Genomic DNA, 23,947 nt, shown 5'->3' on the forward strand with positions numbered 1-23,947 from the left:
GAAAGGTGTCCTTTCTTTTGAGGTGGTCTCTGCTTACTCCTCTTTATGAAATACGCTTCCACTTCTGTTGCTGTTGAGATTCAGGAACTCTCTCTAGAAAGCAATGCTTGCAGCACTGAACCTTTACGGATGAATTTACAAAAGGCCCATGTCACTCCAGTTCTTTTCTTTCTGTAGGTAACTCTGAGTATGAGTTGGTTATGAGGCTGATTTTTGAGTCTCAAAAAACTGTTGTTGTTATGGGTCCTCTGTTAGTGCCAGAATCTACCCAGATAATAGAGATGTGGTACTAAGCCAGCACCTGCCAATCATCATCTTCCATTGGCACAAGCCATAGCAAGTTTTCCCTCAATGTCAGGGTTTTCCTTAGCTTTGGAAAAGTCTGTTGCAGCACAAGACTTTTGGGCACAGTCTCCTGAGTTTCAAGCAGGTTCTCTATCTGAGGATATTTCAGGCAAGTCCTCATGAACAAAGGTAAGAAAAACTGAGAGGTCTTCAGTGCCAGAGGTCTTGGCACTATCCCGGAAAGGGAATAAACACATGAGCCCAAGAACTGTGTGACCAAACTACCTCCAAGGGCACTGTTGAGTCTGAAGGTTCTTTTGGCTTTTCTTATATTGCTGACTCCCTGTTTTTCTGCAATTGTGGCTCATGTGGGTCCTGTAGCACTATTACCAGAACATATGGCTTTGCTCCTGGCAAGAGGAGATAGTTCTACTTTCTTAAAAAGAGAAGAGAACTAATTAATCTGCCATATTTTTTCTGCTGAAAAGAAAATACTGCATTAGTCATGAACGGTGTCTATTTCCTTCTACAATGGTAAGTAGATATTGGGTTTTACCATTCTAATGCTAATGCAAAGCCAAGTTTTTGAGGTCAGCTTCAAGAATATGCTGTAAATATTTGTATTTAAATTTTAGTTTGCATTAGTCACTAAAGTTGGTTGGAAATTCTTTGTCTAAACACTTTTTTGTTAAAAAATGCCAACTCAGCAAACCAATCTTTCTCCCCAGAAACTTTGTTAGGAACGTTTCAGAGAGGAGTATCTGCGTAATCTGATGTTTAGGGCACTCCTGATCTGGAGCTGGTCTCCTACATCCCAGGGGAATTCCCTAGCTGTTAGGCTAATGATATTCTGGGATTGGTGCTCTCATTTCTGTGAAAAATGTCAAAAGGTCTCAGTTTTGTTCTGATGTGGAACAAAAGCAAATTCCAAAATCTCAAAATTTTGGGTGAAATGGAATCATTGTTTTCTAGCAGACTTATTTGTTCCAGCTTTCCAAACACAAAAATACATAAAAGAGGCAATGTAGATCTTAAAATGTAAACAGTCATTAAGTACAACAGAAGTGTTAAAATTATTCCTGTTTTTATTTTGACTTACAAGCTTTCAAAATTGAGCTCATCGAATGCTGAATCTGGAAATTCAAATACTCCACCTTTGCCCACTGTAATCAAGACTCCGGAAGCAAATGAGAGACTAGGGAAGAATATTCAAGCACTCTTGATGTCCGATTCACCAGTAAATGGTACTACCTCAGCAAGTAAGTGTGTGGAAGTTGTCTGGTTTGACAAGTGGTTATTGTGTGTTATAATGCTTAATGTGAAAACTGTCACAGAAGTGACTTTAGCATTAAAACTGAATTAAAGGGCAAGTAACTGTGAGTAATTTTTTTTATAGTGTACTAAGTATAACTTGAGCTGCTTATATGTAGGATAAAATAATCAAAAGCATCTAAGGGCTTGTCTACACGAACACTTGGTTTGTGGCAAGCTTAGGTGTAAATATAACCCCCTGAACATTAAGTATCTCTCTGTGGACCCTGCTGCCGTGCACTTAAAGTTCCCTCATGCATTTTGATCTACTCCCTTTGCAAAGTCGGGTACCTGAAAGTGCACTAGGGAACTTTTAGTGTGCGACAGACTTACACTTCAGCTTGCAGCAAACTAAGTGTCTGTGTAAACACTCCCAAATGACTTGGGAGCCTAACGGCCAGATCTACAAAGGTATTTAGCTGGTTAAAGATGCAGGTAGGTACCTAGTAGAATTTTCCAAAGCGCCTGAATTAGACACATATCTCAAGTGGTTTTTTAAATCCCACTAAGCACCTAGCCACATCATTAGTACTTCTGTAATCTAGCCCTTAGGCTCTCAAGTCACTTAATCTTGTCGGTAAAATATTCAAAAATATAGACTCATAGAAATATAGAGCTGGAAGGACCCCCATAGATAATCTAATCCAGTACCCTGCACAGAGGCAGGACTAAGTATTATCTGTTGTTGTCGGTTGGTTGTTTTGTCTAACCTGTTCTTAAAAACCTTCAGTGATGGAGTTTTCACAGCCTTCCTGGGTAATTTGTTCCAATACTTAACTACCCTGACAGTTTTTCTAATGTGTAACCTAAATCTCCCTTCTTGTAATTTAAGACCATTGCTTCCTTTCCTGTCCTCCGTGGATAAGGAGAACAATTTATCACTCTCCTGTATATGACAACCTTATACGTACTTGAAGACTGTTATCATGTCCCTCCTCAGTCTTCTCCAGATTAAACAAACCCAGGGTCTTTCCCCAAAGGTCATGTTTTCTAGACCTTAACTCATTTTTGTTTGCCCCCCTCTGGACTTTTTCCTGTTTATTCACATCTTTCCTGAAGTGTGATGCCCAGCACTGGACACAGTACTCCAGTTGAGACCTTTTCAGTGCTGAGTAAAGTAAAACACCTACTTGTTATGTCTTGCTTACAATACTCCTGCTAATATCTCCCAGAATGATGTTTGCTCTCCCCCACCCCCCAACAGTATTACACTGTTGACTCATTTTAGTTTGTGATCCATCTCTCAAGACAGATGCCTTGTGGAGTAACAGAAGTTTTCTCTTAGTCTCCTCCATATTCACTCTAATACTCTTCATTTTTCTTCTGTAGCTCCAAAGATAACTTCCTCTGTCACTGCAGGAGTTGCCAGTTCATTATCTGAAAAAATAGTGGACACCATTGGAAGTAATAGACCAAATGCACCATTGACATCAGTTCAAATTCATTTCATTCAAAATATGATACAGGAAACACTGGATGATTTCAGGTAAAGTATGTTCAAGCAATGTTCGGAATATTTCATTGACTTGAATTTTTTTCAATTGACTTTTGTAACTTCATATGAAGCATTTAATACAAACTCTGGATGGCAAAACAAATCATTCAGTTTTGTATAATCAGAATTCAGCTTCAACTAAAGTACAGTAAACATGCTGTAGATTTTTTTCATTGGTCATCAACCTGTCTAACTAATATTAGAGTTTCTGTTAGGACTGTCAAGCAATTAAAAAAATTAATTGTGATTAATGGCACTGTTAAACAATAATAGAATACCATTTATTTCAATATTTTTGAATGTTTTCTACATTTTCAAATAGATTGATTTCAATTACAACACAGAATACAACTGCTCACTTTATGTTTATTTTTTATTACAAATATTTGCACTGTAAAAAACCAAAAGAAATAGTATTTTTCAGTTCACCTAATACAAGTACTGTAGTGCAATCTCTTCATCATGAAAATTGAACTTACAAATGCAAAATTATGTACAAAAAACTGCATTCAAAAATAAAACAATGTAAAATTTTAGAGCCTGCAAGTCCATTCAGTCCTCCTCGTTGTTCAGCCAAGTTTGTTTACATTTGCAGGAGATAAGGCTGCCAGCTTCTTGTATACAATGTCATGTGAAAGTAAGCATTCTCGTGGCACTGTTATAGCTGGCGTCACAAGATATTTGCATGCCAGATGGGCTAAAGATTTATATGTTCCTTCATGCTTCAACCACCACTCCAGGGGACATGCACCTAGGGTTGCCAGCTTTCTAATCATGCAAAATCGAACACCCTAGCCCTGCCCCTTCCCTGAGGCCCACCTCTCTGACTACATTCCCCCTCCCTTGGTGGCTCGGTCTCTCCCTCACTCACTTTCACTGGGCAAGGGGGTTGGAGTGCGGGAGGTGGGCCCAGGCTGGGAGGTAGGGTGAGGGATTCAGAGGATGGGAGGGGGCTGTGGTTTGAGCAGGGTGTTGGGGTGCAGGAGGGGGCGAGGGCTCCAGCTGGGGGTGCTGGCTCTGGGATGGGGCTGTGGATCAGGAGTTTGGGGTGCAAGAGGGGGCTCCAGGTTTGGGGGACTTCAGGGCTGGGGCTCGGGCTCGGGCTCGGAGTTGGGATGCGGGCTTACCTCAGGTTGCTCCTGGTCAGTGGCATAGCAAGGCTAAGGCCACTCCCTGCCTGTCCTGGCTCTGCGCTACTCTCTGAAAGCAGCCAGCAGATCCGACTCCTAGGTGGGGGGGTCAGGAGGTGCCGCGTGCTGCTTTTGCCCACAAGCATCACCTCCACAGCTCCCATAGGCTGTGGTTTCTGGCCAGTGAGAGTGCAGAGCTGGTGCTCGGGGCGGGGGCAGCACGCTGAGCCCTCTGGCCCCCCCACCTAGGAGCTGGACCTGCTGGCCGCTTTCAGGGTGCAGCACAGAGCCAGGACAGGTAGAAATTAGCTTGCTTTAGCACCGCCAACCGGACTTTTAATGGCCCAGTTGGCAGTGCTAACTGGAGCTGCTGAGGTCCCTTTTTGACAGAGCGTTCCAGTCGAAAACAAGATGCCCGACAACCCTACAGGCATCCATGTTGATGATGGGTTCTGCTCTATAACAATCCAAAGCAGTATGGACCAATGCAAGTTCATTTTTATTATCTGTGTCAGATGCCGCCAGCAGAAGGTTGATTTTCATTTTTGGTGGTTTGGGTTCTGTAGTTTCCACATCGGAGTGTTGCTCTTTAAGACTTCTGAAAGCATGCTCCACACCCAATCCCTCTCAGATTTTGGAAGGCACTTCTGATTCTTAAACCTTGGGTCGAGTGCTATGGCTATATTTAGAAATCTCACATTGGTGTCTTCTTTGTGTTTTGTGAATTCTGCAGTGAAAATGTTCTTAAAATGAACATGTGCTGGGTCATCATCCAAGACTGCTATAACATGAAATGTATGGCAAAATGCAGGTAACACAGAGCAGGGGACATACAATTCTCCCCCAAGGAGTTAAGTCACAAATTTAATTAACACATTATTTTTTTAACAAGCGTCGTCAGCATGGAAGCATGTCCTTTGAAATGATGGCTAAAGCATGAAAGGACATACAAATGTTTAGCATATATGGCATGTAAATACCTTGCAGTGCTGGCTACAAAAGTGCCATTCAAATACCAGTTCTCACTTTTTGGTGACGTAAATAAGAAGAGGGCAGCATTATCTCTTGTAAATATGAACAAGTTTGTTTGTCTTAGCAATTGGCTGAACAAGAAGTAGGACTGAGTGGACTTTCAGGTTTTGAAGTTTGACATTGTTTTTATATTGTTTTGTTTCTGAGTGCAGTTATGTAACAAAAATCTGTTTTGTAAGTTGCACTTTCATGAGAAAGAGATTGCACTACAGCACTTGTATGAGGTGAATTGAAAAATACTATTTCTTTTGTTTATCATTTTTGCTGTGCAAATATTTTTCTACATTTTCATCTTAATATATGAAAATGTAGGAAAACATCCAAAATATTTAATAAATTTGAAGTGGTATTCTATTGTTTAACAGTGTGATTAAAACTGCTATTAATCACGATATAATTTTTTGAGTTAATTGTGTGAGTTAACTGTGATTAATTGACAGTCCTAGTTTCTGTATCTCCTATCACTGAAGTATCAAGGGTCCCAATACTGCAAGCTTGTAAGCTTGTGCATAACTTTATTCATGTGAGTAGTCCTATTGATTTCAATAGGTTGATGCCTGTGACGTTATTGATATAAACTGGAACCATATAGAACATGGGTTGCAACCAAGGTTCTGTAGTGGCACCAAATCCTATGTAAAGGGGGTCATATAAGGTGTCTAAGACCAGGTTACGGGTTACTGGTTATGATTATGCTATCTGTATGTCTTACATTTGTTTAGTGAGTTATATAAGTATGGCGTACTGCTGTCTGTATTCAAATTGTGCGCCAGTTCTGGAGAACCACCCCAGACAAGCTGGTGTCAGCTCAGCTGTAGCCTGCTTGATGCCCATTCAGGACCATCACCTACACACTGACCAATGAGAGAGCGAATACGCTTGTACTCAGCGGAGTATGCAGAAACGGCCCATCGTGACTGCAAACTCCATTTTGCTGTAACTTTCCACAGTAAGGAAACAAGGAGGTGTTTCTTACACCGAAAAAGTTCATATAAAGGCGAAGGCCTCATCTCCATTTGTCTTCAGTCCTGCTTCTTACTCTGGAGGGACTGCTAAAATCTAATCTCTGCACAAAGGACTGATTATGACCCATCCCAGGGGATGTTCTCCAGAGACTGGATTTAACTGGCAGTTTACTATCATCCACCGCTACATACTGAACTAAGACTTTGCCATACTGATGTAATTGAGATTCGTTAACCAATTCATTGCTTTATCTCTATCTTTTTTCTTTATGAAACCTTAGATTTTAGATTCTAAAGGATGGCAACAGCGGTGGGTAGATCTGAGTGTTATAGCAGGATGTAGCCACTTTTCCTGAGCGGGCTCCCTGGACGTGAATCGGCCGAGAACGGTGGGACATCGCCTCGCTGTGGTCCCGCGCTGACCGCCACGCGCCGGCTAGGGAAGCGTCTGGGCTGCCGCTGGGTATGGAGGCGAGGAGCGGCAGGAGCTGGAGTTCTGGTGCCGCATCGAGACGGAGGGCAGCATCACCACGCCCGGAGCAGAGGCGTGCTAGAGAAGTCCCTGAAGGCTGCCGTCCACGCGCTTTACGTGGACACCTGCGGAAAAACCCGACCAGGGCAAGGCGCTTTGAGGTGACCAGCAAGTGGGACTCCAGCAACCACTTCCTCCCGCGGGCAGCTTCACCCGCTTCGCTGACTGGCGGTTCATACACCGCGCCCCGACTAAACTGCGTCCCGCTCTATGGAGCCATCCGTCAACGGGAACCGGACATTGCAGCAAGGAAGTGCGGGTACACCTGGACACCCTGCCCCACGTCCTGTGCAGCTGCAAGCCCCATGCCAGAGCCTGCAAGCTGCGCGCCACAACGCCGTCCAGGAACCGCCTAGGAAGGCCATCGCCCCACCTCTGTGAGATTTCGCCATCACCAGCACCATCCTGGCACCGACAGCCTGCTGCGCCCAGACATCGTCGTCACGGACACAGAGCGGAAAGATCATCCTCGTCGACGTGGACGATCCATCCTCGAAACAGACCCTGGCTACCGCGAAGCCCGACTGTAAACTCAAAAATATGCCCCTGACTGACACCCTGCGGGCAAAGGGCTACGAGGTTTACACCAACGCCCTGATCGTCGGGCACTAGGCGCCTGGGACCGTGTAACGAATACGTGTACTTAGGGCCTGTGGGTGGGCCTCGCTCATGCCGTGACTCAATGAGACGTTTCGATGTCTCGGAACACTATCCGGTGGTCCAGAACACTACACGTACACATCACCGCCAGCTGCATCTGAGAGGACTGGTGCTCCACGCACGGGGAGGGGAAGGGAAAACCCTTACAACCTCCCTACTAACCTAATCCCTCTAGTCCTGAACCACCGATCTGGATTCCACCTCGAGGGTCACCCACTGTCCCCTACTCGCCTGCTGCTCTATCTGACTATGTGTAACCCATTAGTGATGCGATGTACCCACTGCTACCCCTACTATACTTTGACCCCACCCACCGTACCACCGCATTGGGACATTAACAGAACTGTAAGTACCATATGCTACCTAACAAATACGCCAGCGCCCCATACTCTGTGTGTTGCCTCCGATGACTAATGACTGACATGCCAAACTCTGTGTATACGTCCTTATTTAAATATTCTCTCATAAAAACATATTTGATTGACTGGGTCTGGGCTTGGTCCTTTGATCGAGAGAACCTTGTTCTTAATACTGGGGTTGGTTTATAACCATTCATTCCCAGAACGCGTGGGCAACTGGTGGGTGATACTGAGGAGACTGGAGTGTCTAAGGAAATTGCTTGTGTGACTTACAGTTAGCCAGTGGGGTGAAACTGACGTCTTTTGTCTGGCTGGTTTGGTTTGCCTTAGAGGTGGAAAAACCCCAGCCTTGGGCTGTGACTGCCCTGTTTGAGCAATTGATCCTGATTCGGCACTCTCAGCTGGGTCCCGCCAGAACCACATCGTCACAATGCCATAATGGAGACTACTCATATGAATAAATTTTACATATATTTGCAGGATTGGTAAGCTACATGCTTTTTGGGTAAGTTTAGATCTGCATGATGAGTTCCTTAGTAGATTTTGTGGCGTCTTCTGTTGCTTCTCCCTTCTCTACAAATAGGAGTTTCTGCTTTGGGTACTAACTGTTTTGGGAATTTTTTTTTTCCCCTCCTGGGGCCCAGTCCAACTCATACTCAAATCAATGGAAAGGCTGCTACGGACTTCAGTTGCAGTTAAATCAGGTTTGATATGGCTCAAGTTAGAGTGGAAAAGATTGTTACCATCTTAACATTTTTGAAACAATGCACTCAAATAGAGATCACTAGAGCATTAATTTTAATATAATAGGTCAAGTGTTACAAAAAACTGTTAAATAGGTCTCAGTATCTTATACTTTGCCTTCGCTTCTGCTTTTATCTTTTGGTGGAAATGTATTGAGCCTCTCTCTCTCTCTTTCTCAAATGTTCAAAGCAATGCTTTGGACTTTTCTCAGGATCTAGATAACTGCAAAGCTATTAAATCAATTATGCATTGCAGTATTAAGTGCAGCTCTACGCAAAATGAAGCCCGTATTGTAAATGAAAAACGTTGGTTGGTATCGATTTGGTGTGTGTGTGTGGAGCTGTTACTAAAAGTTTCTCTCACTTTTTGAAAACAAAATGCCTCACTAAAAGCTGAAGGAATGACTTTTTAAACATCTTATCTCAAAATATAGGAACATTCGCCATAAAACTCCTAACTCATTGTATTGTGGATCCATTTGTTGGAATTCTAGATTTTGGAAATGGAGAGGAAAAGAAACTAGATGACATAATGGATTTCCCTGCTGGTAGAAAATTGTTCCCTGCAATTTGTTTTTTAGTGCTGTTTCCAGCTTTGTTTGTATCTGAAGAGGTCGGTCTTCTGTTGGGAAACTGCAGAGTTTTTTTTCTGGTGTGACATTCAGCCTGACCTTTTACTCTTTCTTGCTTTAGGCTTTAACTCAACCAGTTTAGCCCTTGTTAAAGGCAGTTTGCCTTGTCGATACTAGGTTTAAAACCAGTTAGTTAGAATTTGTTAGCTAGCGACACACCTTCAAGTCCTAGCCTAGACAAGGCCAAAATGTGTCTGGTCTGGACAAGTCTAGTCCTAGCCTAGACAAAGCCGACTGTGACTAAGGCAGCAATGTTTGCAAAGAGCCTGTTACAGCTCTGAGGTGCAAACTGCCTGATTCATTTTAGTGGTTGGTAACGCAGATAACAATTGTGATACTTCAAATGTGAGCATTGTTAGGTATTTCACTGCTCATCAAAGCATGTAAGAAAGGAGAAGAAATGCTAGTCTACACTTCAAAGGCTTTGCTGGTACAGCTGTGCCAGGGTAACTATACCAGCAAGGCCTCGTAGATGTAGACTCAACATATGGCAGCAAAAGGAGTTATTTTGTCAGTATACTGAAACCACCTCCTCGAATGACAGAAGCTGTATTGGGTGCCAAAGGACTCTTGGCAGTATAAGCTGTGTAGGGACAGGGTTTTTTGCTGGCATAGCTATGTCAGGAAGGGGTGTGGTTTTTCAAACCCCTAACTCAAATACCTATGCTGGCAAAACTTTGTCGTGTAGACTTGCTCCAGTAACTTTATGAAGTTGTGCAGTTGTGTAGGGTTTTAGCAACACCTCTCTGGGTTAAAAGGGAGAGAAAGTGGTTTTAGATGCCTAAAGGGTCTCAAATTAGCTCTGACAGATAGTTTAGCTAAGGATTTAGCCACACCTGGAAATATTCCAAAATATCTATTCCTGAATAATTATTATAGATTGGTCCTTCAATACTCCAGGTCCGGTTCAACTGTACCTACAGCGTTTGATCACTCATTGCCTGGAGTTCTCAGAGTTCTGGAGGGATTAATTTAGGGCTTGTCTACACCTGAGAATTTACTGAAATAGCTATTTTGGAATAATTATTCAGAAATAGTTATTTTGGTATAAGCTCCCATGGGACTACTTATTCTAGACTGTGAAAGTGCCTATGTAAATTGGAAGACGGCACTTTTATTCCAGAATAAGAGTATCCACATTGGGACTTATCCCAAAATAACTCTTCAATGATTATTCTGAAATAGCTATTTTGGTAAATTCTCAGTGTAGACAAGACCTAATTTAATCCCTCCAGATCTCCAATGGGTTTTTTGTTTTTCTGAGTATCAATGAGTGATCAATGGTAGAGCTGAACCAGACATGTGCAAAGAAGGACTATTGAGGGACCAAACTATGATGTGATGGGTTTTTTTTGTTTTTTTCGGTTTTTAATTTGCATCTCAAAATTTTTGGATTGTTGTTGTGTGTAGTCTCTGTATCCCCCACTTTTTTCTCCCATTTTCTTTTACAAACTTGGTCTAACTTGTGCAGGTATCAAGGTATGAACCCCCACTCTGAACCTTAGCGTCCAAAAGATGGGGTACCTGCATGAACTCCCCTAAGCTTAATTACTAGCTTAGAAATGTTAAAGCTGCCACCACCCAAAAATATAGTGTTTTGGGGCACTTTCTGGCCCCCAAACCCTTCCCTGGGGACCCCAAGACCCAAAGCCCCTTGGGTCTCAAAACAAAGGGAAATAAACCATTCCCCTCCTTTCTTCCTCCCAGTCCTCCCTTCCTGGGTTACACTAGGAGATGTGTATTCCCTCCTTCGAATCTTAAACAGAGAGGAATCCACATGCTCCCACTTCTTCACTCCCCCTCCCAGACCTCTCCTGAGAGAGAGACGTGATACTAACCAGAGAAAAATCAGTTTTTTCCTCCCCCTTCTCTCCTTTCTCCCACAATCCTGTGATACAGAACCTCCCCTGAGTTACACAAGATAACAAAAATCAATCAGGTTCTTAAAACAGGAAAACTTTAATAAAAAAAGAAAAAAGTAAATTGTCTCTGTAAATCAAGATGGAAAATGTTACAGTTTTCAGCTTATAGACACTAGAGAGATCCTCCCCAGCACACAATACAGATTGCAGCAACAGAGATTCAATACTTCACAAAATACACATTGCAATAAAGAAACAAACAAAAAGACTCAAACGCCTTCTAACTGGTACTTACTAAATGAACAGAAGTGCTTTTTCAGAAAGATTGAAGAAATCTGCCTTACATGTCTGGCCCCTCTCAGAACCCAGACGAGAACAGAGCAAAACCCAAAAAACACAAACAAAGGCTTCCCTCCACCGAGATTTGAAAGTATCTTGTCTCCTGATTGGTCCTCTTGTCAGGTGTTCCAGGTTCACTGTTTGTTAACCCTTTACAGGTAGAAGAGACATTAACCCTTAACTATCTGTTTATGACAGCAGGATCACCTCAGGTCTTCTTTATTCTTTTCAGCCAGCACCAGCATTCTTATGTTTGTGTTGGCTTTGGTTTTCTCTCCTCCAGTCCCACTCCTTGGACTGAGTGCCACTTCTTTCCAGCCACCCATCTCTGAAAACGAGCCCTGTCTGGTGTTGTTTTTTATTTTTTTAAACAGATCGTTTCTGTTCAAAATTATTTTTTTTTCCATCGCACTCCCTAACGTCTAAGGTAGGTGTGTGTGTGTGAAATATATATATCTCTCTTCTTCTTCGAGTGATTGCTCATATCCATTCCAGTTAGGTGTATGTGCCGCACGTGCACGTTCGTCGGAAGATTTTTACCCTAACAACTCCGGCGGGCCGGCAGGTCGCCGCCTAGAGTGGCGCCACCATGGCGCCTGATATATATGCCTGCTGGCCCGTCCGCTCCTCAGTTCCTTCTTTTCGCCGTGTTGGTCATTGGAACTGTGGAGCGCGGCATAGCTGTCCTCCACTTCCCTAGCTTCTCCTTGTTCGTTGTTCTACTAGTTGTATATAGTTATAGTTAGAGTATAGAATGTTAGTTTTATAGTTGTTGTTTACTTGTTGTACATAGCGGGCTTGGGCTCTAGTCCTCCCCCGCACCTGGCGCTGGGCTCATGCCCAGTTCGCCAGGGTTCAAACCGTGCTCGGCCTGCAAAAAGCTGATGCCCACGAGCGATCCCCATGACTCCTGCCTGAAGTGCCTCGGGGAATCGCACATTTCCGACAAGTGCCGCATTTGCACTTTAAGCCGCGGACCAAGAAAGAGAGAGACCAGCGCTTAAAGACTCTCCTCATGGAGGTGGCACTTCACCCTTCGTCCTCGGCACCGAGTGCCGACTCCGCTTTGGCACCGGACCACGCCGGCCCCATGAAAACGCCTCGGCACCGGCCTTCCCCGGCACCGGGCCCCGACAGAAGACCTTCGGCGTCTTCCACTCCAGCCAAGCAGACTCGAACGGAGCGCCCGGCACTGACTTCTGCCGCGGCACCGATACAGGTGATTCCGTCGACTCCGGGGCCAAGAGGTCTGTTGAGTCCGGTCTCTAACAGCTCCCCAGTAAGATCCGGGGTCGAGCTGACGGTCCCATCTATGCCAGAGACATTCTCCTCGGCTAGGGACCTCATCGCACTGACCGAGTCTGCGTTGCCTCAACCCCTGGTGCCTCCGGTGCGGGTTCTGCAGTCTAAGGGCAAGCCTGTAGCCATGAGAGCACAGTCTCTGGATTCACCGAGCCAACACCGATCTCCATTGCGGTCCCGACACCATTCCCGGTCCCGTGGGAGGTCTTGATCCAGGCGCCGCTCACGGTCCTGGCACCGCTCACCGTGGCGGTATCGGTCGTACTCACGGCGCAGGTCCTCCTCACGCTGGTCCCGATACTCCCGGCACCGCTCCGGCTCGAGCCATCGCTACCGGCACTGGGACTTGAGAAGCCGTTCCCGCCGTCGGCGTTCCAGATCCTGGTCAACCTCCCGGCACCGAGCTGGTGGCAGGTCCCGGTCTTGATCGCGGCGCCGTTATGACTCCTGGCTCCGATCTTCGGCACCAAGGAGGTCTCCACCATCAGGAGCGAGGGACCCATATCAGTCCCGTTTGGCCCCTCCTTGGCCATCCCGCCAGCCATCTGTCTCCTCGCAGGCGGACAGCGCATACGCCCTGGACACCGATGGGCCTGCTGCTCTTTTCCATGAACCCCAACCTCAGGAACATGTACCGCAGCAGTGGGGATTCTGGACACCTTGGTCGTACCATCAAACCCAAGGCCCTCAGCAGGTTCCCCAGCGTTCCACTGCCTCTGAACACAGGGCTCCGGAGGCCACGGTTTCCCGTCCTCCTCCTCCTCCTCCTCCCTCTACGGAGGAGAGGTTGTCTCAGCCTCAGGAACCTGAACTCCCTCCCGAGTCGGACGCAGTGCTCCAGGCAGAGCCTCCTGCAGATCCACTCCTGCCGGGTCTCTCTTCATCATCCTTCCCGGATGAAGCAGTGGCTGGAACAACATCCACCAGCCCCCCTCTGCTTGATCTCAGGGCGCATCAGGACCTCCTCAGGTACATGGCGCAAAACATGAACCTACAGGCTGAGGAGGTGTCAGAAATTGAGGATCCTGTAGTGAGCATACTGTCTGCAGACACACCCACTCGAGTCGCCCTTCCTTTTATCCGGACCATTCAGGCCAATGCCACTACCATCTGGCAGTCTCCGGCATCCGCTCCCCCCGCTGCACGCGGAGTGGAGCGCAAGTACATGGTACCCTCGAAGGGGTATGAATATCTATATGTTCATCCTCCCCCGTGTTCCCTCGTCGTCCAATCCGTAAACGAGAGGGAGCGCCATGGTCAGCAGGCCCCAGCCCCAAAGTCAAAGGAAGCGAGGCGCATGGACCTGCTCGGCCGAAAGGTCTACTCTGCAGGCGCCCTCCAGCTTCGGGCGTCCAATCAGCAGGCTCTCCTTAGCCGCTACAGTTACAACACCTGGGTGGCAGCAGACAAATTTAGGGAGTTGTTTCCACAAGATGCGCGTCAGGAATTCTCTGCAATCCTTGATGAGGGCACGAAGGTCGCGAGAACTTCCCTGCAGGCCTCTCTGGACGCCGCAGATTCGGCTGCCCGGACTCTAGCTTCTGGCGTTACCATGCGGCACATTTCCTGGCTACAGGTCTCTGGCCTTCCTCCAGAGCTCCAATATACAATCCAGGATCTCCTATTTGAAGGGCAGGGCCTATTCTCTGACAAGACTGACCCTAGGCTGCAAAGCCTAAAAGACAATAGGGTCATTATGCGCGCATTGGGGATGCATACGCCCGTCACCCAGCACAGGCCCTTCCGGCCTCAGCAACAGCACCGGCCCTACCCCCAACCCCGGCAGAGGCAAGACTTCGCCAGATGGCGAAACACAACTGGCCGCCGTAGACAATCAGGCAACCATGGAGGACAGAACCAGAGCTCCTCCAAGCCTTCCTCCGGCCCGAAACCTTCATTTTGAAGGTGCGCCCAAGGGCGATGTACCAGTTTCTCTCGCAGATCAGTCCCTTCCTTTTTCCAACGGTCTTTCGTTTTTCCTCCCTGCGTGGTCCCGGCTAACATCGGACCGCTGGGTCTTACGCACATTGGAACTTGGATACCATCTGAAATTTGTTTCACCCCCTCCCTCGTCCCTCTTCAGGGACCCCTCTCTCGAGCAACTCCTCCTGCAGGAGGTACAAGCGCTCCTCGTCAAAGGAGCCATAGAGGAGGTTCCCGAGAGCGAGCGGGGCAAGGGGTTTTATTCCCGCTATTTCCTGATCTTCAAAGCCAAGGGAGGCCTCAGGCCTATCCTCGACTTGCGGGAACTCAACAGATACCTGGTAAAGTTGAAGTTCCATATGGTATCCTTGGGAACCATTATCCCATTCCTGGATCCTGGAGACTGGTACGCTGCCCTCGACATGCAAGATGCCTACATCCATATAGCCATCTTCCCGCCCCACAGGAGGTTCCTTCGGTTCGTGGTCAACCGCCGACACTTTCAATTTGCGGTCCTCCCGTTTGGCCTCTCCGCGGCCCCGAGAGTGTTCACCAAGTGTATGGCTGTGGTCGTCGCCTACTTTCGCCGCAGTCGCATACACGTATTTCCATACCTCGACGACTGGCTGATCCGGGGATCCTCAGAGACACAAGTCCTCAACCACGTCCGCATGGTCAAAAGCCTTTTCATGAGCCTAGGCCTAATGCTCAATGTGGAAAAGTCAACGCTAATCCCCACTCAGAGGATAGAGTTTATCGGCGCCATCCTGGACTCCACTCTGGCCAGAGCCGTTCTTCCCCTATCGAGGTTCCAAACCATGACGGCCATCATACGAAGGCTGCAGGCAGCGCCCTTGACCTCAGTACGCACTTTCCTGACTCTCTTGGGCCACATGTCGGCCTGCACGTTAGTCACGGGCTATGCACGGCTCCGCCTAAGGCCCCTCCAGTCCTTGCTTATTGCACAGTACCGTCCGGCCACACATCCTTTGGACATGATTGTCACCGTTCCCCAAGACGTCTTGGGCTCCCTACAGTGCTGGCTGGATCAATCCGTGGTGTGTGCGGGGCTCCCGTTCCATCCGCCCCAGCCCTCGGTGTCCCTGACAACGGATGCCTCGGACCTGGGCCGGGGGGCCCATCTCGGGGCCCTGCGGACCCAAGGCTGGTGGTCCCCTCACGAGCTAGCCCTCCACATCAACGTCCAGGAGTTGAGGGCGGTCCGCCTTGCTTGTCAAACGTTCCGTCAACACCTTCAAGGCCGCTGTGTTTCGGTATTCACCGACAGCACAACGACCATGTATTATATAAACAAGCAGGGCGGCACAAGGTCTTCTCCCCTGTGTCAGGAGACCTTGAGACTCTGGGACTTCTGCATAGCCCACTCCATTCACCTCATTGCATCCTTTCTCCTGGGGGCTCGGAACACGCTGGCAGATCATCTGAGCAGATCCTTCCTTTCCCACGAGTGGTCCCTTCGCCCGGACGTCGCTCTTTCGCTCTTCCGGAGGTGAGGATGTCCCCGGTTGGACCTCTTCGCGTCCCGCGGGAACAGGAAATGCCAGATGTTCTGTTCCTTTCAATGTCTCGAACCGGGTTCGGTAGCGGACGCCTTCCTTATCCCGTGGACGATGCAACTGTTCTACGCCTTCCCATCGTTTCTGTGTATCCACAAGGTCCTTCTGAAGGTGTGCAGGGACAGGGCACGCTTGATCATGATAGCTCCAGCGTGGCCCCGACAACATTGGTACTCCATGTTGCTGGGCTTGTCCTTGGCCGACCCTGTCCCCCTGCCTCTTCACCTGGAGCTGATCACTCTGGACCACGGCAGGCTCCGTCACCCAGACCTTCAGTCGCTGCACCTCACGGTGTGGCTCCTGAGTGGCTGACCCGGTCTGAAATGCGTTGCTCTACCCCAGTGTGGCAGGTACTCCTGGGGAGCAGGAAGCCTTCAACTAGAGCGACGTATTCGGCCAAATGGAAGCGTTTTATGTGCTGGTGCGCGGAACGGAACTTCCTTCCCCCTTAGGTCTCCATCTCTAATATCCTTGACTACCTCTGGTCCCTCAAGCAACAGGGCCTGGCAGTGTCATCTCTAAGGGTTCATTTGGCAGCCATCTCCACCCTTCCACCCAGGAGGCGATGGCCGCTCGGTGTTTTCTCATCCAATGGTGACTAGGTTCCTTAAGGGTCTGGAGTGTCTTTACCCCCAGATTCGCTGCCCCGCCCCCACCTGGGACCTGAACCTGGTTCTGGATCGACTCATGTCCCCTCCATTCGAACCGTTGGCAACTTGCTCCCTTCTCTGTCTCTCCTGGAAGACCGCTTTCCTGGTGGCCATCACCTCCGTTAGACGGGTGTCAGAGCTCCGGGCCCTCACGGTGGATCCCCCATATACGGTGTTCCACAGGGACAAAGTACAGCCGAGACCTCACTCAGCCTTTCTCCCCAAGGTGGTCTCGGCCTTCCACATCAACCAGGAGATCTTTCTACCTGTCTTCTTCCCGAAACCCCATTCGTCTCGCAGGGAGCAACAGCTACACTCATTGGACGTCCGTAGGGCGCTCGCCTTTTATATAGAGCGAACCAAGCCATTCCGCAAAACCCCCCAACTCTTTGTTGTGGTAGCTGAACGTGTTAAGGGGTTGCCCATCTCATCTCAGAGAATCTCCTCGTGGGTGACGTCCTGCATCTGGGCCTGTTATGACTTGGCTCAGGCCCCTCCAGGCCACGTGACTGTGCACTCTATCAGGGCTCCAGCCTCATCGGCGGCTTTCCTTGCCCACGTGCCCATCCAGGAAATCTGTCGGGCAGCGACCTGGTCCTCCGTCCATACCTTCGCTTCCCACTATGCCCTGGTCCAGCAGTCCAGAGATGATGCAGCCTTCGGCTCTGCTGTGCTACAAGCTGCAACCTCTCACTCCGACCCCACCGCCTAGGTAAGGCTTGGGAATCACCTACTGGAATGGATATGAGCAATCACTCGAAGAAGAAAAGACGGTTACTCACCTTTGAAACTGTTGTTCTTCGAGATGTGTTGCTCATATCCATTCCACACCCGCCCTCCTTCCCCACTGTCGGAGTAGCCGGCAAGAAGGAACTGAGGAGCGGACAGGCCAGCAGGGGTATATATCAGGCGCCATGGTGGCGCCACTCTAGGGGGCGACCTGCCGGCCCACTGGAGTTGCTAGGGTAAAAATCTTCCGATGAACGTGCACGCGCGGCGCGTACACCTAACTGGAATGGATATGAGCAACACGTCTTGAAGAACAACAGTTAAAAAGGTGAGTAACCATCTTTTCCTACTGTATTTTCCACTGCATGCATCTGATGAAGTGGGTTTCAGCCCATGAAAGCTTATGCCCAAATAAATTTGTTAGTCTCTAAGGTGCCACAAGTACTCTTCGTTCTTTTTGGTGATGCAGACTAACACGGCTACAGCTCTGAAACAGGTTATTTTGTATCTCTTTCAAAAGTCATTGTATATTATTTCTATAGGCTGTTTATACAAACAGAGATGTGGCACTGGTTTCTATTTTCCGTCGCAAAAATTGCAGACCAATTATATAGATGGAAGTTAATAATTTCACACAATTTTACTCTAACTAGAAATGTTGTAAATTGTTTTGGTTCTTGTGATAGTCTTTTTGTCTTTCTCATATGTATACAACATTATATAATAGTTCTCTTTTTTTGTTGTTCAAAACGTGTTCTGGTGTCTCACAATAGCTTTGCTATGATGTGACAGAACTATTGGTATGCTACTAGCAAAAACTATTTATACTATGACACTGATTACTTCTTTGTGTCGTAGTATCATTCCACCTACTCCAGAAGTGCGCCCCTCTCTCTTTTTTTTATAAGTATTTCAAGATAAAATACCATAGCTGCTTATGTTTATAACCTCCAGGATTAAATCAAGAAATATAATAAAAATGTGTATTTTTTTCCCCTCTTGGGAGTCTTCTTGTCTGTCCCTTTCTTGTCTTTCTAAGAACCCCCAGTTCTTAAGAAAAAGATTCAGCTTCCTCTTCTGTGACACTAGGGAAGTCATCCCTAGAATGAAGAAAACCAAAGCACAACCTTTTAGTTCCTTATCAAATAAACCAGTGAGCATGGAAGGAAATTGAGGCCAGGCGGTTAATGGTGGAAGCTCATTGTGTGACAGGAGGAATATGTTTGAGTGAGGAGAGAAAAAGGGGTAGATAGGTATTCCTTGGTGGAGGGAAGGGATGTGGTGTCCCAAAGTGGGGGAAAGAGAGCGTGTCACTGTTTGGGTGGGGAGTACCTGCCACTCTTGTTACAGCCACTAAGTTTTAGCAACAGCACAACCTAATGGTATATATTACCTCCTATGTATCTGAAAGATTTTTATTTCTGCATCTTTTAAAAGGCTCTGAAAGTAGGATCTGTGGAGGGCACTTAGTTTGTGGAAGCCAAGGGTTTGAATCTCCTGCAACTAGCTTTTAATACAATTTTGTTTGAACATTTCATTGCCAAAGGGAAAAAAAATAAAGAAACGGGGGAAAATCAAAGAGAAATAGCAGACCTATAATTGTCTGTGACACAAGTCTAATACATTTGCATGTATATTGCGACTTAGCTCCCACTGAGTTAGTTTTAGATTATTGATATTTGTAGTGGGAGAGAAGCAGTCTTAGGCTATGACCCAAAAGTTTTGTCCCTTTCATTGTACATGTATTCATCGACCTCTTAGAAAGGGTACAGAACTCTTTGTTCAGTTCCTGAGATTGGCATGTGTGCAGTTGTGATCCAAATCTTTGGATCTTTAGAGGACTCTCTGCCTCTAGAGAACACCAGTTAAAACAAAATTCTCTCTTACCATTCATCGAGCCTACACCACTGTATCCTCCTAATGTATTTATAATTGTAATTGAATAAAATATAAGGGCCATATTCTTTTGCACTTTCAGACTTTGAAATGAAATGTGATTAGTTGTTTGTGTAACAGGAAAAAAAACCACCCACAGTAACATCAATTGGAATAGCAGAAGCACATTGTGATGTTGCTTTCCAGGCTCAGGTTTGGAAATGATTTTAGGGATAGCACTCCTCAAACAGGTAGAGATTAGTCAGAATCCCTTTGTACCTTCGTTGGTGATGCTCAAGTCTTGTTGAGTTTATAGAGTTTTTTTGTGTGGAAATATTTGTTGCATACTTATGGCTGTGGAATGTTTTGCACTTAATGTCTTTATTTATGAAAAATACGTAATATCCTTTCCAAAATTACAGCACGTACTGGGTACATGTTTTTTTGAGAATTTATAGATAAAAGATCCATTTAAGTTAAAATTAACTCAAACTAATAGATTTAAGACATTTAGCATTTGATGTCAGACTCTTTTGTCTTTAATGATTTTAATAACTAATGCAGAATCAAGCTTCCTATATAGTTGATTCCTATATGCAGCATTAGAAGACTTTAAAAAAAAAAAAAAAGAATAATGGCCATTTTTGCTGGTTTTCTTTTTTTTATGATTAAGGTTTATTTCAGCAAAGGTTGAGAATTGTTTTACTACAGAGGATCTCACAAATTACTGCTCTCTTTGGAAATGGCTACCATCTCCAATTGTTTTCAATGGAACTAAGGCTGCAGGCTGCCCTTAATAACAATGGCCATTGACTCTATTTACTCGCTTACAGTGCAGATCTTTGCTTTCTGACAGCACAGAGGGTTCTGTGTTGCCAGAGAGCTGCTCGGCATCAGTTCTATTGTGAATAAGAGGAGGTGGCCATTTTAAAAGAGGACAGTTCTTTGAATGATTTCTCCTAACAAGAGGATCATTATTCCTCTGCTCCTGTAATGTGCATTCATGAAAATAGTGGTAAAAATTACAATAATCGTAACTGCCTTTCAGAAGCTACCCATTGATTCATATCCCTTCAACAGAGGGAATACTTGTGTGCATGCAGGGGAATTTTGGGGGATCAGAAGGTGAAATTGGGGGGTGGCGGCATGTGTGCAGGGGACTATGGAGGATGAGGGGTTGGGGAAAATGGGGTGTACATGCTGGCTGTGTGTGCTGCTCTGACAATGCAAAGCATCTGCAAAGTATGTTTAATTGGCCAGTGTGTTCTCGCGGCTTTGAATCTGACTCTAAAAGATACTGCGTATTTTCAAAGCATTAGCAATATTACATGTAACATCCTCTGAGTTGTTTGTTTTGTGTTTTTTTTAATCTATGAATTTTTTAATTAAAGAAAAGAGTTTCTCTGGAAATTTTAAGATGAAGCTCATCAGTTCACTATGAATGGCAGATCCCTTTAAAGAGCCAACATTTAAGGAGTGCCCATTTGTAAAATACATTTTCTTGCATCAAACCTAAGGTTCATCAGCTGGGGCCTTGACTGGGAGACTCTGCTCTGATCCATACTTTATGGAGTAGGCTAAGAGTTTTTAGGACAAATTCTAAGTCAGAATAAATTGTGAGCCCTTACTCAAAATCCCAGACTCTGGATGCCTCAAAGTTTGGTGCCAAGAGATCCTGACTGTTGAGGTGGGTTGAATGATGTGGAAGGCTGTTGCCTCGGACTCTCTTTTGAGTATTCTTCAAGGACTAGAAATTCAGAGAGGAAAGATGATGGAATTACACCAGTCCTCCCCAGAATCCATTTCACCTCCAAGTAAACTAAAAATAGTGGATTCATTATGGTCCCAGTACTGAGATTCTCAGGTTGCCAAGTGCAAAATTCTCATTTGAGGGACTTCTCTGTGCTGGGAGATATTGCCCAATGCCAAAGATTAAGAACCTTTCCAGTTAAAGATCTGTACTGACACTACTCAGAAGGGTTGGGGGGGGCGGGGTTACTTGCCAGTAAAAGACCTTCAAATACGTCATCGGTACAGATTCATATTCCCCACTCTCTTGGACTTTACTGTAGATTCTTAGGAAATGAGAACAAAGAGGTCATGCCTTCTTGCATCACTTGACCTGAAACGTGTTGTGGCAAAGTCTGCATGGCCCATACTAATCACTGTTCCAGACCATAATGCATTGTGGAGGTACCTTCCAAAAGTGTGGACCTGTACTGAAAATCTTCTTCTTTAATCCCAATTATAGGCGAATGACTTTCATTTATTGAGCATCATCATTGTGCGTCATATTGTGTGACTGAAGGAGGCTTTTCTCCTCCAACAAGGTTAACATTCAAATTGAACACTAAAAATACAATACAGATCTAAGATAAACCTATGATAGATGAATCAGATGAAAAAGGTCAATCTTTTTGGATCACTGATTAAAAGTAAAAATGTATTTCTATTGGCATTCCTGGTCCTGTTAGCAAAAAGGGGACAAGCTCTTAATGTTCTGCATTGTTCTGCTCTTAAAATCCTTTTTCAAGGATTCATATAATCACTGGATGAACTGTTCTTGCAGAAACTTGGGAGTAGTAAGAGACATGGGCCATCCTGAATGATTTATTACAATTCTACTTGTCTTTCTGCACCAGTTAGGAGTGGGGATAGTCATTGTCCTTACTCCTGTGTCCAGGATATCCCATAGTGTTAAGAAAGTTGGTTTTGTGTGGGTTTTTTTGTGTGTGTGTTTGTTGGGGGTAGAGGAAAACTAAAGTCTTTATGGAATTGACAAGAAAGGTATCATTTGGGACTTTTTATACTTTATTTCCCCAGAGAAGCATGCCATCGAGACATTGTGAATTTGCAAGTGGAGATGATTAAACAATTTCATATGCAGTTGGTATGTACAAAGAACAGTATGAAAATGTGTATAAGTAATGCTGAAGTGTGCCTGCTGCTTTACAGATAAAACTGAAAGCTAGATGCATGCCTTACAACCTAAACAGAAAACCTACAGAGAAGGGATAGGAAACACCTACATATTAAAATATGTGTTAATCTGTTTCAAGCTGAACAAATGAATTGTTGAAATCTAGTAGACTACCAAGAGGCAAATTAAATTAACCAATATTTTTTTGATAAATGTGATACCAACAAGAGAAATTGACTAGCTTTGGTTTCTCTTCTTTCTCTTTCCTTCCCTTTTATAGGCTCTGCTGAATGCTAGGAGAAGCAGACCTACTTTTATGTTCTCAGCTAGTGCTAACTATACAGTATAACACAGAACATTGCTCCATACGGTGATGGTCTTCCTACTTAATATCCTAAAACATAAAAATCAAGTAATTTGATTTTGTTCTTAAACTATTTATTTCTTACCTTGTCCATATTCATATGGAGAGAGAGCACTGGACTGGGATTCATGAGATTACCATTGACTCTGAACTACTATAGTGCAAACACTAAAAAGAATTCACATTAACTATATTTTTATTGAGTTTACATGGGCTCAACTTGAAATGACTCTCAGACCTCTAGTCTGACTGTCTTGGTTTTGCTGTGAGCAGAGGGGGGAAACAAGTGTTTCCATTAATGAGGGAGGAAGGTAAATCTGAGAGGGAATGTATCTCTGCCTTCACCTCTTATCCAGTGTTTCTTCTCCAATTTGGAGTTTGAAGGAAACTCATCTGTTTAATGGCTCCCTTTTACAGAGGATAGGATGGTCAATCAGACTTTGAGGCCGCCTTTCATGTGGGAGAAGGGAGGATTGAACTTGGAGAAGTCAACGTCTCTCCCCCTTATCTTTTGAAGAAGAAGAAAGAGATTGTTTTTTTTGCCAACACCAGCAATGTTTTGTCTGGTGTTTGGAGTCATGGACAAAAAGAAACTCCCTAGCCATGGGGGAGAGACTCCACTTGTGATCATGTGAGAATGGGTGTCATACAGGAAAACTGTGTGTAGGGGGAACATCTTTATACTGGAGCAGGATGGGAAGACAGAAAGAGCAACTTGGAGTGTGGAGCACATGATGATTATTTTATTTTAAATGCTCAAGGGAGTATTTGTTTGAGGTGTCAGCATAGCCCTGATGATCTTACTCTGTTAGGCTAGATCCAGCTAACGGATTCATGTGAGCAAATATCTGGGCACGTGTGAAGCCCCAGTGACTGCCATGGATCTCGGCACAGGCACAGTAAATTGCAAGATTGGGGCCTTAACACAGATATGACTCCAATAAATGAAAATAAAAAAACCAGACTAGAGGGAGAAGGAGAGAGGAAGGACAAGGGTAAAACTAAATAAATATTGTTAGTTACCTTGGAAACAGAATTTACTTTTAACAACCATTACAGTAGGACACTGTATCTGCATTAGTTGTTGCTGTGATAATTATAGCATCTGAGTGCTGATGAAGATCCTGGAACTTGTAGAACATACTCATTAGAACAAAACTATGATGCAAAATATAATTTGAAATCCAACATTACAAATCTTGGGTTTTATAACAAAAATGAGAAGAAAATTCACTCAGCATCTTTGGGTTTTTTCCTTGTGG

At 45.4% G+C, this 23,947-nt stretch overlaps 1 protein-coding gene across 3 annotated transcripts in view; it reads left to right on the forward strand.

Annotated features, from left to right (window-relative positions):
• The window catches only part of NEDD1 (NEDD1 gamma-tubulin ring complex targeting factor), a 68,679-nt gene that overhangs the window by 42,379 nt on the left and 2,353 nt on the right, over positions 1–23,947 (forward strand). For all 3 annotated transcript variants that reach the window (XM_032788543.2, XM_032788544.2, XM_075067169.1), the window contains exons 12-14: positions 1,388–1,544; positions 2,926–3,082; positions 22,225–22,291. In XM_032788543.2, coding sequence (XP_032644434.1) covers positions 1,388–1,544; positions 2,926–3,082; positions 22,225–22,291 — 381 coding nt within the window. The remainder of the gene's footprint in view (positions 1–1,387; positions 1,545–2,925; positions 3,083–22,224; positions 22,292–23,947) is intronic.

The sequence above is a fragment of the Chelonoidis abingdonii genome, chromosome 1 (genome assembly GCF_003597395.2).
Source record: "Chelonoidis abingdonii isolate Lonesome George chromosome 1, CheloAbing_2.0, whole genome shotgun sequence".
Classification (NCBI taxonomy): domain Eukaryota; kingdom Metazoa; phylum Chordata; order Testudines; family Testudinidae; genus Chelonoidis; species Chelonoidis abingdonii.